At 43.1% G+C, this 18,214-nt stretch overlaps 1 protein-coding gene across 2 annotated transcripts in view; it reads right to left on the bottom strand.

Annotated features, from left to right (window-relative positions):
* The window catches only part of LOC120918943 (UPF0462 protein C4orf33 homolog), a 75,917-nt gene that overhangs the window by 10,453 nt on the left and 47,250 nt on the right, over positions 1-18,214 (bottom strand). For both annotated transcript variants that reach the window (XM_040330856.1, XM_040330863.1), the window contains 2 exons: positions 15,402-15,462; positions 11,973-12,024 (listed from right to left, as the gene is read on the bottom strand). In XM_040330856.1, coding sequence (XP_040186790.1) covers positions 11,973-12,024; positions 15,402-15,462 — 113 coding nt within the window. The remainder of the gene's footprint in view (positions 1-11,972; positions 12,025-15,401; positions 15,463-18,214) is intronic.

The raw sequence follows: 18,214 nt of genomic DNA, 5'->3' as shown, positions 1-18,214 counted from the left end.
TGCTACTCACTCTGGTCTCACAAAATGGCTGAAATGGTTAAATAATACTGTTTTTTGAGCTTAGGGAGGGTCTTCTGATGTTTCTTAACTAAACGCTTATAAACGCAAACGCGGTAAAACGCAGCGAAATTCACGGGAAAACGGGCGTTTTTAAACGCCGGTTTTAGCCTTTAAAAACGTGTGTTTAGCAGAGTTTGCACCGGCGTCCCATGTGCATGGGGCCTAAAACCTTTGCAATGTACTATATCTATAAATTGTTTTGGTTTTTAAAATGGAATAATTTTAATGTCAAATTTAAGTAATATGCCCTGAAGATTTACCATGTTATAATTGTTTCCGATAAGGGGTAACTTATTTTGGTCCTAGATTTTTTTATTTTTGTTTTACAATTCTTATGATACTTAGCTGTGTAGACATGTTTTCCATTCATTCCCTTAGCCCTATGTTTGTTTGCGGTGTTTCTAGTGTTATCCAAAGACAAATGTAGCTCCCGTATATGATTTATATGATGTACAGAATTAGACAGGCTTGACAAAGGGGAGTATGCCCAAAAATGCATTGCCTGCTGTAACCCCACCCTTCTGGGCACGTTTGGCCAGCTTGGATGTTCAGGGTTTGCCCCTGAACAGAGTTGAGAATTTTTTCTTGGAAGCAGAGAAATGAGAGGCACGAAAAGCATTCTTCCAAAATGCAGACTTGCTATAGGGGACATTCCTTTACTATTTGCTAGGTAAGAACATGCTCTTTCTGCAAGTGACCTGCAAAAAACTCTTTAAAAAAAAAAAGTGACTGAGGACTCCCCAAAGAGTTTCTCCTTGTCAAACAGAATCCTGGCCAGAGGCTTCTTGAAGACTTTTCAGATCAGTGAATTGGCCAAGTTGTCAAAGAAGTAACAGCTATAACTTTTGGAAGACCTTTAAGGATCATATCGCAGTCACGTGCCATAAATTTGGCCCTGACTGCAAAGGTCTGACAGTCGAACATAGAGACCACTGTCAGTTGCATAGTCAAGTTAAATAGGGCAAAGGAGTCTTTAAGGAGGCCCTTCGTTTGCTTGTCCACAGGGTCCTTAAACCAAGCAAAATAGCTAGAAACCTACATTTTTTGTTATAGGCCTCTTCAACAGGTTACAGCTGAGCAAATAGTTTAGTAGGGATATACATGGCCAAGGCTAGTCTTCCTACAGAATATTTTCTACTAGCACATACACCAGAAATGGTTTAACAGGCTACTTACATTTTTTAAGAGAAACCATACTGGTAACTTTTGTACCAGAAGATGTTTTACTATGCCCACTAAAACCACAACATTTACTTTAGGTTTGTTCCCTGCAGCTTAATTGGGGGCATGTGCTCAATAAGACACATACAGATGGGAAAGGAAACAGGAATCTACTTCAGGGGGTGGGGTCTAGCATAGCAGGGGCAGAAGCCAACCCAAGCTTCCCTATTTGTCATAGGACTGCTGTGACAAAATGTACCAGCAAAAGGTGAAAACAGTTGAAGAGCTGCTGCAACAGAATAACAGAATGTACTAGCATAGGGATAAGAGTGTGTCCTAGGGCTTCTGGGGAAATAAATTATCAGGAAAAGTTGTCACATGTCACTCCGTGGCTGCTACACATATTTACAGTGGCAAAGCTATGCAACACACTGCTCTTGACATAGATATTCATGCTGACCATCCTTCTGTGCACTAATGCGGGCGACCAGGATCCAGAAAAAGAAGAAAGGTGGTGGCACTGCTTTATTGTATACAATAACAAAAAGACACTATGGGCTAGATTCAGAAAGAATTTACGCCGGCGTATTTATTGATACACTGCGTAAAATCAAAGCTGCGCCGGCGTATCTTCTTTCTGTATTCAGAAAGCAAGATACGCCGAAATTAGGCTAAGATCCGACTGGCGTAAGTCTCTTACGCCGTCGTATCTTAGGGTGCATATTTACGCTGGCCGCTAGGTGGCGCTGTCGTCGATTTCAGCGTAGAATATGAAAATGAGCTGGATACGCCGATTCAGAAACGTACGTGTGACCGGCAGATTTTTTTACGTCGTTTGCGTAAGGCTTTTTCCGGCGTAATGTTAATCCTGCTATATGAGGCATAGCCAATGTTAAGTATGGACGTTGTTCCCGCGTCGAATTTTGAAAATTTTACGTCGTTTGCGTAAGTCGTTTACGAATAGGGCTTTGCGTAAATTACATTCACGTCCAAAGCATTGACTATTTGCGACGTGATTAGGAGCATGCGCACTGGGATACGTTCACGGCTGTTTACGTGGGGTCATGTTTTATTTACATAAAACACTCCCCACCTCTTGACAATTTGAATTCGGTGCGCTTACGCCGGCAGATTTACGCTACGCCGCCGCAACTTACGGAGCAAGTCTAAGTTGCGGCGGCGTAGCGTAAATAACATACGCTACGCCCGCACAATTTTACGTCCCCCTACCTGAATCTAGCCCTATATGACTAAGGGGTCACGTCACTAACATTTACCACATGCGATAACGCAGTCACGTGACTCTTTTGCGTAATTATCATATGAGCCAATTTAGGTAAAAAAATATATAATAACGATAATAACGATTATGTTTTTTTTTACCGCAAAAAAATGTGGTGGTAAATATCACTTGAAAAACTTCACAAATGGACCAGAGAGTAAAAAAGAATGCAATATTTACCACCAAGGTTTTGCTGGCAGTATCACATGTAGTATTTGTTAAAAATCATCATGGGGATCGAGGGGACCCCCCTGCTGTTTTTTGACAAATAGCTGGTTGCTAAGGAGCGGGCCAGGAAGCCGGCCGCCACCTCCTTAATAGGGATGAGCCGAACACCCAGCGTTCGGTTTTCACCTGAACCTGCGAACAGACCAAAAGCTTGTGTGAACTTTATTGTCCTAAAAAGTGTTTGGGGACCTGGGTCCTGCCCCAGGGGACATGCATAAATGCAAAAAAAAGTTTTAAAAATGGCAGTTTTTTCAGGGGCAATGATTTTAATAATGCTTAAAGTGAAACAATAAAAGGGAAATTTAAATTTCGTACCTGGGGGGTGTATAGTATGCCTGTGAAGTAGCGCTTGTTTCCCGTGCTTAGAACTGTCCCTGCACAAAGTGTCATTTCTCAAAGCACCATGTCCCCATGTTGATGGGCCTCATTCCCACAACCCTTGTCCGATGGTTGTGGGGGTCTGCGTGCGGGGGGCTTATCGGAATCTGGAAGACCCCCAGATCCCCCCCCCATGTGAATTGGTAATGGGGTACATTGTAATGGGGTACATGATGGGAGGTAAGTAAAAAGCGTGGACACACGCCACATGCATATTGAGGTTTCTACCTCCTCTATTTAAAGGCCCGCAGACCCAGTGCCGGGATGGGCACCTTTTAATGTAAGTGGCCACTTGGCCCATGATTTGTTTTTACTATTTTTAAAATAAAAACCGGTTGCACTATGGAGTTTTTCTGTTTTGTATTCCATTCATGAGATTACTGGGAGAAGATTTGCCTGTGTCAACCACTGGAGGACGCACTATATGTTTGCAGACATTAACAACTGCACAAGCGTGTTTGACTCTCTTTTTAGCTAAAGGAGTCAAAGCGCTTTGGTAAGCGCATTTATTATTTACACTTTTGGGTGTCGTTTTGCGGAATTGGTGGAAGGATTTTGAAGCACTGCTGTCCATGAGAAGATTGCATGTTTACTTTCTGGACCATTGCAAATATTCACTCCTGTATTTACTAGTGGTTCACCACTATTATAGAAATATATGGACATTATCATTATCACTAAAATTATATTTTTTCTTGATTTATGGTTTTGGGAGCACATCACTCTTCCAATAGAGGTTCTCTTGTGAATCTTTTTTCTTTCACTTTTGATCTAACTAGGTCTTTGCAATTTAGTTTTGGTTGATATGTGTTTGTTTATTTTTTAATTGATATCACATGAGTTTTGTAATTGCTATCACTTATCGAATAGATTTTTCGTCTAACATTATTTTTGTCATTTAGCTAAGACACATATTTTGTTAAAATAGCGCCCCCTACCTATCACACATTCACTAAAATTTTATGAGGTATTGCCCTCTTATATTTTTAGGGGAGCAGCTTTAATTTAAATTTTATTGTAAATTTCAAGTCTATATGTTCCACATTCTTTTGGCACGAAAATTTATCCTCAAACAATGAATGACATCAGCTGTCAGCTGGTTCACTGCTGACTGTTAAAAAAAGAAAGAAAGATGAAACAAAAATGAAAAAAGATCAAAAAATAAATAAAAAATGGCGTGGGGTTCCCCTTAAAATCCATACCAGACTCAAAGGTTTTGTTTTGTCTGAATTTTTTACATTGGGTAGTGGTACCCTATACTCATTCACATGGGGGGGGGCTGGGATCTGGGGGCCCCTTCTTAAAGGGGGCTTCTAGATTCTAATAAGAACCCTGCCCCAAGACCCACATAATCATGGTTGTGGGGATGAGACCCCCTGCCACAAAGAAACCACCCACCCCCATGTTGGGCGCATGTGGCCTTGTATCATTTAGGAGGGGCGCTTGCTTGCCCCCCCCCCCTCCTGACCTACCAGGCTGCATGCTTGAATAAGGGTTCATTTTAAACTGTTGCAATTTTTTTTACATTCAGGTGCCAGCAGGGAACCCAGCTTCTGCTCCTTAGCAACCAGCTCAATGTGGTAAATTATCAGATTAGCTAATGTGGTAATTGCCGCTGAATTGAACAAATATGGTATTTAATGCAAAATTCTTAATGAATTTACCCCAAGCGCTGAATTCTTAATGGAGCTCTTTTAGTGTATTTTTGTTACTATATCCAATAAAGCATTCAAGACATTTACGGCTACAGGATGGCACCAGGAGATACAGCAGCATGATATTGTGGTGATTTCAGCCCACCTGAAGCAGTGTGTACCGAGCTCTCTTCCCGACCAGGATTCAAAGACTACTCCATAAGAAATGGGGATATCTACCCTCATATGAGCCCTTGCTAGGAAGGGACCCCCATGTGAGGGAAGGCGCTCATCCCCATCTCGGTTCTTTGCCTGGAAAGCATACCCCATCTTTACTGGAGGTGGTTTGTAAGGGACAGGGCTCCACCAGACAGATGGACCATTGCCCTGGACCTGTATACCACCTTGTGGCTAACTGCACCATGCTGTAGTGCTGTGCCAAGGGTAATCACCAAATGCAGAGTCCAGTCTTTTATGTGGCAGGTTTGGATTATAGTTCATGAGGCAATTGCCAAGAGGTGCCAATCTGGAAACTGAATGAAGTAGCCACAGTGTCAAGGGGTAGTCAGGATGAAATAAAGATTATTTTCAGGTAGAATATGGAGGCAAACATCCAGAAAGCAGCTCTCAGTAGACAAGTCCTTCTTCACCTAAGGACACTAGGAATAAACTGTGGATTTCTGGGACTGAGAAGGGTTATATGGGCTGTCATGAGTGTTTTACGCTAGTGTCCAAAAGGTGGCAGTATATAACCCATTGTCTATTGCTAATGAAACCTGTGTCCAGTACTGTATGGTTAGAACAATTAGAGTGACAGAGAGATGAGCCCATCACTGAGCTGCTTTTCATTTCACTGTCCAGACGCAGGCTGGGGTGGGCCTTCGGCAACCAGGACACAGAGAAAATGGGCTGAAGGATGTTGGCTGTCAGGCTAGGGATATCTAGCAACAGACAAAGTACTGTGAGGGAAATCTTTGAATTGAAGTTGAATACTGCAGAAAAAGTTTTGTTAACTTTTTATGGGCTTTTCACTTTTACCTTGATATTTTTGTCTGGAGTTCTGATTTAAAACATTTGTAATAACTGGCTTATATACTCATGTATTTACCTTGTATACTCTTGGACTCATTGTAAAAGAAAATAAATTCACAATAAAGGGAAGTAAATTGCAATACTTCTCATCCAATGTAAATGATCAATGGTTTTAATTTACATTGTCAGTTCTGCTTGATTTTAACGGCTCTGATTTGAGTGAGTTTGCTCACATTAATTCACAGCTTTTCTAAAAATTCACTAATTCTGTTCTCAGCTTTCAAAATCCATCACACGTCTAATTCATTAGCCTGAAGCTATATGAATACAATGGAAAACACAGGACAGGGGGTGTAAGCCACAGATATGTCATGCTAACAAAAGTGAGTCAGGGGTAAGGATGTCCGTGGGTATGCATACACGACCTACTGCCACAGTATGTGGAAAATCATCACATAGGGTTCTATTTATAAAAAATTTGCTAAGTGGATGTCTAATTCACACAAACATAAGGAACAATATCCATAATGTTTGTAAAATGTCAAATTTCTATTTGTTGCCTTTAACTGGGCAAAATGTAACATTCCCTAATATTTAAGCCTAATGCCGCGTACACACGACCGTTTTTCATGACGAGAAAAATAAAAATTTTTTAATTGGTCATTAAAAAGATTGGCCCCGATTCACAGAGAGCGGCGCATAGTTATGCCGGCGTAGCGTATCGAATATACGCTACGCCGACGTAGCGCAGAGCGGCGAGCACAGTATTCACAAAGCAAATGCTCTCAACATTGCGCCGGCGTAACGTAAATTCGTAGGCGTAAGCCGGAATAATTCAAAGTAGGTGGAAGTGGGCATGATCCATTTAAATGAAGCTTGACCCCATGCAAATGATGGGCCGAACGAACGGCGCATGCCCCGCCCTGTGGACGCATCCCAGTGCGCATGCTCAGAATCACGTCGGAAATACTCCTTAACCACTTGACATCCGAGGACGTCCATGGACGTCCTCGGCTTTGTGCGGTGATATCTGAATGATGCCTGCAGCTACAGGCATCGTTCAGATATCACCGTCTTCAGCCGGCGATTCTGTGCAACATAAAAATGATCATAGCGGCGGTTCCACCGCTTGATCGTTCTTATAGGCGGCGGGAGGGGACATCCCCCCCTCCCGCCGCCATCCGGTGCTTCTCCGGGCTCTCCCGTGCCATCGGGGGCCCGGAGAGCGAATCGGCCGGCGTTCGTTGGGAAAGCATAGAGATGACTGGTGACCAGATGGTCACCAGGCATCTCTATGACCGTCGGAGGTCCGGGCGCGTCATATTGACGTCACGCCCGGTACCCGGAAGTAAACAAAGCCGCATTCGCGGCTGTCGGCAGTAGATCAGTGAATTTTTTTCACCGATCTAATGCCTGTAAGCCTTAAGGAGAGATGTGTGGTCTTATTGACCCCACATCTCTCCATAAAGAGGACCTGTCACAGTGATTCCTATTACAAGGGATGTTTACATTCCTTGTAATAGGAAATAAAAGTGATAAAAAAAAAATATGTAAAATAAAGTGTTAAAATTAAGAAATGAAGTAAAATAAAAACAAAATGACAACATTTTTTTTTAAACGCCCCTGTCACCGGTAGCTCGCGCTTAGAAGTGAACTTGCATGCAAGTCCCGCCCACATATGTAAACGCCCTTCAAACCCCACATGTGAGGTATCGTCGCGTGCGTTGGAGCGTGTGCAACCATTCTAGCACTAGACCTCCTCTGTAACACGAAAATAGTAACCTGTAAAAAAAATTAAAGCGTCGCCTATGGAGATTTTTAAGTACTGAAGTTTGGCGCCATTCCACGAGTGCGTGCAATATTAAAGTGTGACATGTTAGATATCTATTTACTCGGCGTAACATCATCTTTCACATTATACAAAAAAATTGGGCTAACTTTACTGTTTTGTTATTTTTTAATCCATGAAACCGTTTTTCTTCCCAAAAAAAGGCATTTGAACAATTATTGCGCAAATACCGTTTGCAATGTCCGCCATTTATTCCCTAGGGTGTCTGCTAAAAAAATATATATAATGTTTGGGGGTTCTGATTAATTTTCTAGGGAAACATTTTGATTTTTACACGAAGGAGAAAAGTGCCAAAATAGGCCCGGATGTCAAGTGGTTAAGATACGTTGAATCACTGCCTACGACGTGAACGTAACCTACGCCCATCCCTATTCACGTACTACTACGTAAACAACGTAAAATACGACGGCTGTTCCCTGGTCTATACCTTTGCGTGAGTTGCGCCTCATAGATGGGGAATAACTATACGCCGGACGTAAGCCTTACATAAACCGCGTATATTAATGTGCCGGGCGCAAGTACGTTTGTGAATCGGCGTATCTCACTCATTTGCATATTTGAATCGTAAATTAATGGCAGCGCCCCTTGCGGCCAGTGTAAATATGCGCCCACGATACGACGGCGTAGGAAACTTACGTCGGTCGTAGGAAGCCTATTTTCAGGCGTATCTAGTTCTGTGGGCATGGCGCACAGATACGACGGCGCACATTTACACTTACGCGGCGTATCTCGAGATACGTCGGCGTAAGTGGTACTTGAATCCGGGCCATTGTGTGTAGGCTCCAGAGCATTTTTCTCGACGTGAAAAATGGGCATTAAAAATTTAGAACATGCTCTAATTTTTCACATCGTGAAAAACGGTCATGTGTAGGCTTTAACGATGGGAAAAAAATGCGCAGGCTCAGAAGCAAGTTATGAGACGGGAGCACTCGTTCTGGTAAAACTAGCGTTTGTAATGGAGATAGCACATTCGTCGCGCTGTAACAGACTGAAAAGCACGAAGACTGAAAATCGCAAATCGTCTCTCACCTAACTTTTACTAACACGAAATTAGCAAAATCAGCCCAAAGGGTGGCGCCATCCGAATGGAACTTCCCCTTAATAGTGCCGTCGTACATGTTGTACGTCACCGCGCCTTGCGCAAGCATTTTTTTTTTCACGATTGTGTGTATGCAAGTCAGGCTTGACAAGAATCACGTTGAGAAAAACTTTGTTTTTTCCATGACATTAAAAACGGTTGTGTGTACGAGGCATAAGAGAAAAATAGCCATAAGAGCAATAGAGAAAATAGCCTAACGCTATAGGTTAAGAACATTTGACCAGCAGGGGAAATAATATAGGGGAGACCTCAGCATTGTATACAGTCTATGGAGATTCCTGTGCAGATGGATGAACTAGTAGGTGGTTTGGCTGAGCGAATCTCCAGCTGCATTGTGAAGTTAAACATTTAGCAGTGGTATTACTACTATTGCTAAATGTGACAGCTTCCTGCTCAGGATTCCTGGTCGTTCGGGAGCTGGCACCTAACAGTTATTATTCAGTTGCCAGCCAGGAATGTGTAGAAGAGGCCACTTTACTCATCAATATTTCATGGCAAGGTAGCCCCTTGCCATGTTAACCACTTGCCGCTGGCCATATAGCAATATGACATTGTGGTTTCGTTATCCTGTTTGGACAGTCTGACACATCGCAACTCCAATTGTGGTATGGGGCGTTTGACAGATTTTTAGTACTAGTTTCTAGCGCTAAAACACATGAAAACGGCCTCAGTGTGAAAGGGGTCTTAAAGTGGTTGCTAACACTTTTACTAAATGCTGCCATCCTCTCTATACCACTATAAAAAAAGTTTCCATGTGCCTGTGTTCTGTAAACAAAACTGCCCAAATATACCTGTACGAACTCTGCTACGGGCGCACAGCCGATTCATCTCCTCCTTCTCACAGCTGCAGTGGACGAGGCCGAGCCCTTCCGCTAACATCACGCGGGAGGAGGGGGAGAGAGGAGGAGAGGGAGAGAGCCATGTGCCAGCTGAGCGGCAGAGCAGAGCTCATACAGGTACAATGGGACCGATTTTTTACAGAAGACAGGCACAGGGAAACTTCTTATAATGGTACAGAGCGGATGGCACCATTTAATAGCAGATTTGCGATCAAATTGGGTGGGGAGGGCAGAGGACAGAGGACACAGGGAGAGCTGCAGACAGGAGAGCTGCGACTGAAGGAAGCATGCAAACAGACTACGGTATCAGGGGCTCAGCAGCCATGATTATCGTGGTCTGTTTGCAGAGGGGGGGGGGTAGAGCCAGGCAGGATCAGCCAGGTATTTTAGGGTATACCTAAACTGTGCTGTAGAACATGCATTAAGGGCAACAGGATTTTTTTTTTCTGGGTTAACAAATGCTTTAAAGAGGTTATTTTTTTGTAGAACTACAAGCAGCAGCAGAACCATAGAAAGCAAAGATGTCTGTATATAGTATCTATGATGTTTAATTCTGTACCATGAGATCCAGTGCAGGCAAATGCACTGCGTTTGCTGCCTGTGTTTGGGGTGTCACTAACTTAACATTGACACACGCTACAGATCACAACTGCTGTTCATTTTGAATCTGGTGCAGACAATGTGCATGGAACACGGGTTTCCCGCACTGCATTCTTGTGTTAACTGGCCCTAAAAACAGATGCAAAAATGGAACATGCATAAAAAGGTGACCTTGGCTTATGTCTAGAATAAAAGAAAAAGGAAGCAACATTTTTTTGTTTGATGCATACATCGATCTACATCTGTCTACTCATAGACTTGCATCGTACATTGTGGTTCAGGCTTGATCGATTTTGTAATATCACATTTCATCTGTCTGAAAAAAATGTAATGGGGCACACCACAGTGACTTTGCCTATGTTATCAAAAAGTCCAGAAGCAGTAGGAAAATTGCATGTTAGATTAAGACACTAAATTCTGTGACTAAGCAAAAAAAGAAAAAATAAATTTTCATACTGTAAAATATTTTATATTATTGCATTACTGATATATATATATATATATATATATATATATATATATATATATATATATATATATATATATATATATATATATATATATATATATACACAAACTTGAAACACTAAAGTAAATCATATTTTTGCTTCAGACAAAAAAAAAAACTAAGAACACAACTACTGTATTTATCGGCGTATAACACGCACCTTCACTTTAAGAAGGAAGTTTCAGGAAAAAAATAATAATAATTTTAATTAGGAACTTTGAAGAAAAATAAGGGTCAGTGCCCATATGCAGCCTGATCAATGCCTATCTGCAGCCCCACAAGAGCCATCGATGTAGCCTCACCAGTCCACATCAATGCAGCCTCACCAGTCCACATCAATGCAACCTCACCTTTGCCATCAATGCAGCAGCCTCACCATTGCCATCAATGGAGCATCCTCAACATTGCCATCACTGCAGCTTGAATGATTCCCATCTGCAGCCTTGGAGGGGACAAGACAAGCGCAGACAGATTACATACAGTGAGAATCTCCTATGATAAACAGAACAGTGGTGCAATGGCGGCCCAGGAGACAGGACTTCCTATTACAGAGGCCGCAAAGTAAACAGGAGATTCTCACTGTATGTGAGCTGAAGGCACTTGTCCCGCCCCCCTCTCTGTCCCCTCCGAGGCAGCTAAAATTTAATTATCGGAGTATAACACGCACGCGCTATTTGCATCCGATTTTCAGGGTAAAAAAGTGAGTTAATTCATCAATAATCACTTGCCTACAAAAGCAATGAGGAAGGACAAGTATGTATTTTAAAGAAAGGTTGTTTTCTTTGTGGTTAGTGCTACAAGTTTCAATTAACTTTCAACCAATGTAAGATTCTTATTACATATGGGGTTATACAGGCGCACCGAGCACTCTGTTCAAATTATCAATTAGGTATAATCATTCTGTGATGAAGCCAAGAGCCGTGGAGTGCACGAACGTTCTAAATTTGGCAAATCATCACTAATTACTCATGGAGTTAAGAAGAAAGGATGATGCTGAAGGTTTCTAAACTGTATTATGCCTAATCTTCGCCCGCCCTCCTGTTTTATAGCTGACAACTGTGTTGTGCAGAACATGCCAGCTTTAATTAGAAATTTCATTTTATTAAATGGCTGCTTGGCAGAAAAAGACTGGAAATGATAGAACAGGGGAAAGGAAAGGAGGACGATCCTCCAGGTAGCTCATTTTGGTTTCTGCAGTGGCGAATTGACGATTTGATTTTCAGCCGTTTTAAATGTTTATGATTCGCGTTTCAGGCTGCTCAGCAGGATTTGAATCTTCAGTAAACCATTACCTTCACTTACCTTCCAAATATGCCTGCGTTGTGTGAGAAGTAGCACCAAATGGTGCCCGTGTCTGCAAAAATAAAAATTCACAGCAGTATGTACTTGAATCATTTTTTTGTGTGTAAGTACCTAAATTCTACAGCTGGAAAAAGAAGCACGTAGAGCAGGTAAGATTGTTTTCACACTGCGTACACAGCGGCACCTGCACAACTGCATTACACTCAGCCACTGCTTCACTGTTACTCATCATAAGATTATAACACATTCAGATAAAACAGCAACTTGCCCATTGCCACCTTCTGTTTTTAATATCAGACAACAAAAAAAGCAGTGTGTGGTTTATGTTTCCTAAAATGAGACTTTGCAGAGGGAAATAAACCTTGCTTTGCTTTTTGCTGCAACAAAGAAAGCGCAAAACAGGCAAAAAAAATTCTAGGTTTCAAATCCTTATGCCATGCAAAAAATTATAGATGCACCCCAGAAAAATTTAAGTGACACCTCAATCTTATGAATTAGTGGATTAAAGGAAACTTTTAATGAAAGAAATATGTAGATGCCATTGTTGACTGGCTGTCATACTGACCCTTTTGCTCACCTCAATACTTTGAATCACTGACATGCAACAAACACGCAGGTAAGGACTTCTGACTATTTTTACTCTGAAGATTTGTACTATTTGTGACTTTTCTTAACAGAGAAGTATGGCAAAAGCTTTTTTTGGCCATACTGCTCTTGTGGGTCACAGGCATGCACTTACTTTTGCTCACCTGTGACCCAGGGTAAGCTAATAGCGGGCTATTGTCTGTTATCAGCTGACAAGATAGAGAGCTGCTCCAGACTTTAGAAGATTTCTAACCATACTGTTGGGATCCACCCAGCTGCCTGATTGACACATTTGGCTATGGCTCTCAGCGTGTAGCCCTTACCAGCCCAGTGCTCCAGTGAGCGCTGGAGGGGCAGAGCAGACAGCAGTGGCTGGTAGTCACTGCTCTTTGCTCTAAGCTGACCAATTAGCTGTCATGTGATTGCTCAGTTATTGGCCTTAGAGCCAGGGGCAGACTGACAACTCATGGGGCCCCTGGGCCATAGGAGATTATGGGGCCACACAGTATACACACAATATACACACACAGTATAAATGTATATAAACACACACAGTATACATACACACAGAAGGTACTGGAGAGGCATGGTAGCTATAATCTTGGGATTTTTAGACCAAAAGGATGACGGTAAGGGACATTTTAGGGACAGATGTAAAAAAAACACAGATTTTTACATACTGTCCCTGGTTTTACTAAGGCTGGCAACCCTGATGAGGCCCCCTAGTGGCATGGGGCCCTCGGGCAGTGCCCGAGTGCCCGAATGGTCAGTCCGCCCCTGCTTAGAGCCCACCGGGACAGCTGCAACATCAGACCGATGCTGCAGCATGCAGGAGAGTACGTATGTTTGTTTCTTATATATACATAATTCTCCTTTAAGCCTTCCTCACAGGGGTGTACACCCGAGTGAGGACTGTGTTTTCCCGCATGGGATGCACAGGTGTTCTATGCATCTGTGTGCAGGTAGTCCCATTCACGGTGATTGCTGCTACTCCCATTTTGACATCCATGTGGGTGTGGGTTTGTTTGAAAATATAATTTCACTTGAAACTGGGCATTAGTATTATAAAATGACTAAAATGTTATAAAAAGCACAGTTCATGCTTGAATAGTAGCAGCAAAAAAAAAAGACATTTGTCTAAGGATCAAACTTACTTTTCCCATTGTACACTACACTTCGTAATTCCTAATCTACCCCTCGTGAAAGTAAGGACGCATACACAAAACTTGTCAAAAGTATTAAAACACCTGCCTTTTTACGCACATGAACTTTACTGGCATCCCAGTCTTATGCCGCGTACACACGTTCAGAATTTCCAACAGCAAACATTCGATGTGAGCTTGTTGTCAGAAAATCCGACCGTGTATATGCTCCATCGGACATTTGCTGTCGGAATTTCCGACAACAACAATTTGAGAGCTGGTTCTCAAATTTTCCGACAACAAAAGTTGACGGAATTTCCGACCGTATGTACACTATTCAACGCACAAAAATTCTACGCATGCTCGGAATCAATTCGACGCATGCTCAGAATAATTGAACTTAGTTTTTCTCGGCTCGTCGTAGTGTTGTACGTCACGGCGTTCTTGACGTTCGCAATTTCCGACAACATTTGTGTGACCGTGTGTATGCAAGACAAGTTTGAGCGAAAATCCGTTGAAAAAAATCCACGATTTTGATGTCGGAATGTCCGATCGTGTGTACGTGGCATTAGTCTGTAGGGTTCAATATTTAGTTGGCCCACCCTTTGCAACTTTAACAGCTTCAGCTCTTCTGGGAAGGCCGTCCAGTAGGTTTAGGAGTGCGTTTATGCGCAGACTGTTTGAACATTCTTCATGAAGCGCATTTGTGAGATCAGGCACTGATGTTGGACGAGAAGGCCTGGCTCGCAGTCTCCGCTCTAATTCATCACAAAGGTGTTCTATTGGGTTGAGGTCAGGATTCTGTGCATGCCAGTCAAGTTCCTCCACCCCAAACTCGATCATCCATGTCTTTATGGACCTTGCTTTGTGCACTGATGCGCAGTCATGTTAAAACAGGAAGGGGCTATCCCCAAACGGTTCCACAAAGTTGGGAGCATGCAAAATGTCTTGGTATGCTGACACCTTAAGCGTTCCCCTCACTGGAACTAAGGGGCCAAGCCCAACCCCTGAAAAAAAAAAACGAAACCATAATCCCCTCTCCACCAAATTATTTGGTTCAGTGCACAAAGCAAGGTCCGTAAACACATGGATGAGCGAGTTTGGAGTGAAGGAACTTCCATGGCCTGCACAGAACCCTGACCTTTGGGATGAATTAGGGCAGAGACTGTGAGCCAGGCCTTGACAAAGGAGCGCGCCTATCCTCTACAACCATAGTGTGCAGGCTCGGAAACGCGTTGCATCACGTCTGGTGATGTCACACGCCACTGCGGTCCATGTGCGTTCCAGCCTTCCTTCCTGGATTTTTCACATACACAGAACCGGTGGACGGCTCCTACAGGGGAAACGAGCGACACAAAACTCTGGACCAGCGTGCCTAGAGACTCACTACTGCAGGACCATCCTGACACCTATTACCTATAAACTTTGCTGTATTAAATACCACACTGTCTGCACTTAGAAGGCGCCTCTTTCTTCTGCTGTTTTAACCCAATTTTGAACCTTACGGACTAAAACTGGGATGCCATTAAAGTTTATGAGTGCGTAAAGGCAGGTGTCCCAATACTTTAGAGAATATAATGTCTATATATATATATATATATATATATATATATATATATATATATATATATATACACACATACACATATACACACACACACTTCCATAATAAAATGTACACACATTCGTTATTTATACTTACGGGCCAAGTTCAACTTCAAGATACTGCTCCTTCTCATGGCTTAAGAAAAATGCTTCCACCACTTGAAAAAAATAAACAATTTGTGAGCAAAAAGTGAAAACTTATTTATTTCAATGCTGTGAAAGACTGAAAACATGTAGATAGCTGCTTTTCCTCTATTCTGTAGAAGTCTTGTATTATCAGTGAATACAAGGCTTATGTTTATTGGCCATGGTGGAGAGGTGGGTAGATCATATCGTGATCTCCAACTGGGCCCTTTTAGAGACTTTCCTTCATAAAACAATAGGCTACAGTGGCTGCATCAGTGTATAATGGAAATTGTTTGTTTGGGTCATTTTATCTCAAATTAACTATTTAAAGTAATTTGAAGGCTGGAAGTCAACAGGCTTTTGTTAGCGTGTAAAATAATGCAAACAAATGCCAAATGAAGGTCAACTGCACCTGCAATGAACAAAGCATTTCAAGTTGATGTTGAAAGCTTGCTTCATCTGTCAAAGCCAGTCAATATTTTATCTAAAACTGTAGATTCTAAAGAAATAAATCGGTCAAAAACTATAAATCTGTTTTGAGTGAAGCATAAGGCCCCGTACACACGAGAGGATCGATCCGCGGATCGGTTTCAGCGGAAAGATCCGCTGGTGTGTACGATCCAGCGGATATTTATCCGCGGATATATTTCGGGCCGACCGATTTCCAGCGGATAAAAATTTCCTAACATGCTAAGAAATCTATCCGCTGGAATCGGCTCCAGCGGATCGATCCGGTGGTCTGTACAGACTCACCGGATCGATACGTCCGAACCCATCCCTCGCATGCGTCGTAATGATTCGACGCATGCGTGGAATTCCTTATATCACCGCATCGCCGCGTCATCATCGCGGCGACGGCGCGACGCGTCACCGCGGACGGAATTCCGCGGGGATTTTGATCTCCTGGTTAGTACAACCAGGAGATCAAAATCCGGACCGTTTCCGCGGATAAATCCTCTCGTGTGTACTAGGCATAAGGGTGGAAGTCAGCTTGCAAACTTATATTTACCTCTGCAAACGCTGATGTGATCTATTTTGTCTGCCCCACAAATGTTGAACTGAAATGATGTATAAAACATTTATGAAGGCCCCCACTGCTCTTCCCAACATTTACAATGAATAAAAGACCTCAGACCAAAGACTTATTTCTAGCACCTCAGCATGGTGGCTTTGCACGCCATCTCTCTCCGAACTAATTGAAGTGCTGTGCCAGGGCTGGATTTCCATCACTGGAGCCTAAAAGCACACAACCTTTGGTGTCCAAAGCAATACAGCTTTTCTATAACCACCCCTTTACACAGGACATTATCTTGCTTTACTAGTCTTAACCTAGCTTAGAATATTAAAATAATGTGTTACTGTTTATAAGGATGCTGGCTCCTTAAAGTGGTTGTAAACCCTCCTAAGCCACTTTCACCTACAGGTAAGCCTAGATTAAGGCTTACCTGTAGGTGTTTGCAATATCTCCTAAACCTACACGGTTTAGGATGTATATGCAGAAAGGAATGCACCGTTGTCTAATGCCGCGTACACACGATCGGTCCATCCGATGAGAACGGTCTGATGGACCGTTTTCATCGGTTAAGCGATAAAGCTGACTGATGGTCAGTCGTGCCTATACACCATCGGTTACAAAAACGATCGTGTCAGAACGCGGTGACGTAAAACACAACGATGTGCTGAAAAAAAACGAAGTTCAATGCTTCCAAGCATGCGTCGACTTGATTCTGAGCATGCATGGATTTTTAACCGATGTTTGTGCCTACAAACGATTGTTTTTTTTCTATCGGTTAGGTATCCATCGGTTAAATTTAAAAACAAGATTGCTTTTTTTTAACCTATGGATAAATAACCGATGGGGCCCACACACGATCGGTTTGGTCCGATGAAAACGGTCCATCAGACCGTTCTCATCGGTTTGACCGATCGTGTGTACGCAGCATAAGGCACATGGGCGCCGTAGACAACGGAGCAGGCGCACTGACCATGCAGGGCTTGTTACCTGTAGATGCCGGTGTCTTGTTGAGCTAGTTCCCCTACCGATATGGTCCCCTGCTTGACTGCGCAGGCGCAGACGAAGCCCACGGAAATCTCCGAACCTGAACAGCTGTTCTTCAGGCATCCAGGCTCATTCCTTACCATCCCCGTGGATTGGAGGATGTTAAAAAAAGAGCCAGGAGGCTGAGCGAGTGCAGCGAGCCCTCCGAGCGAAGCAAGGACGTGAGGCCGACTGGCCACTTACAGCAAATTCCACGTCGCCCTGGACCTGTTGCTACAGCTGATCAGGTTCGGTGATTTCCGTCGGCTCGGATTGCGCCTGCGCAGTCAAGGGGGGGAGCCATATCGATAGGAGGAACCATATCGGCAGATCACCGGGAATAATGCCGGAATTCCGTGCATGCGCAGGGATCGGCCATTCCCGCGGTCATTTGATGTCGTCGCCACTCCGGCCAATCACAGCGCCGGAGTGATGATAACAGGAAGAAAGCTTCGAGGGGACATGGCGGTGGACGGGACAGTGGAGGACTTCAGGGGCTTTGTTCTCAGGTAGGTGACACATAATGAGTTAGTATGCTGTGCATACTAGCTCATTATGCCTTTTTCTTGCAGGGTTTTTTTTAAAATGATTTTTGCGACGGTGTACTTCCTCTTTAACAACCAGGAGCCCCGAGCAGGAAGCTGTCACATTTAGCAGTGGTAGTAAATGCAGCCTATGCTCTGTGTGTTAAATTGCATTTTTTTCAGCTTGAACTATGGTCCTATTTTAAATCTGGAAGAATCAAC

The sequence above is a fragment of the Rana temporaria genome, chromosome 1 (genome assembly GCF_905171775.1).
Source record: "Rana temporaria chromosome 1, aRanTem1.1, whole genome shotgun sequence".
NCBI lineage: Eukaryota > Metazoa > Chordata > Amphibia > Anura > Ranidae > Rana > Rana temporaria.
Note: the sequence above shows the minus strand (reverse complement) of the source record. Positions and strands in the feature narration are given on the sequence as shown.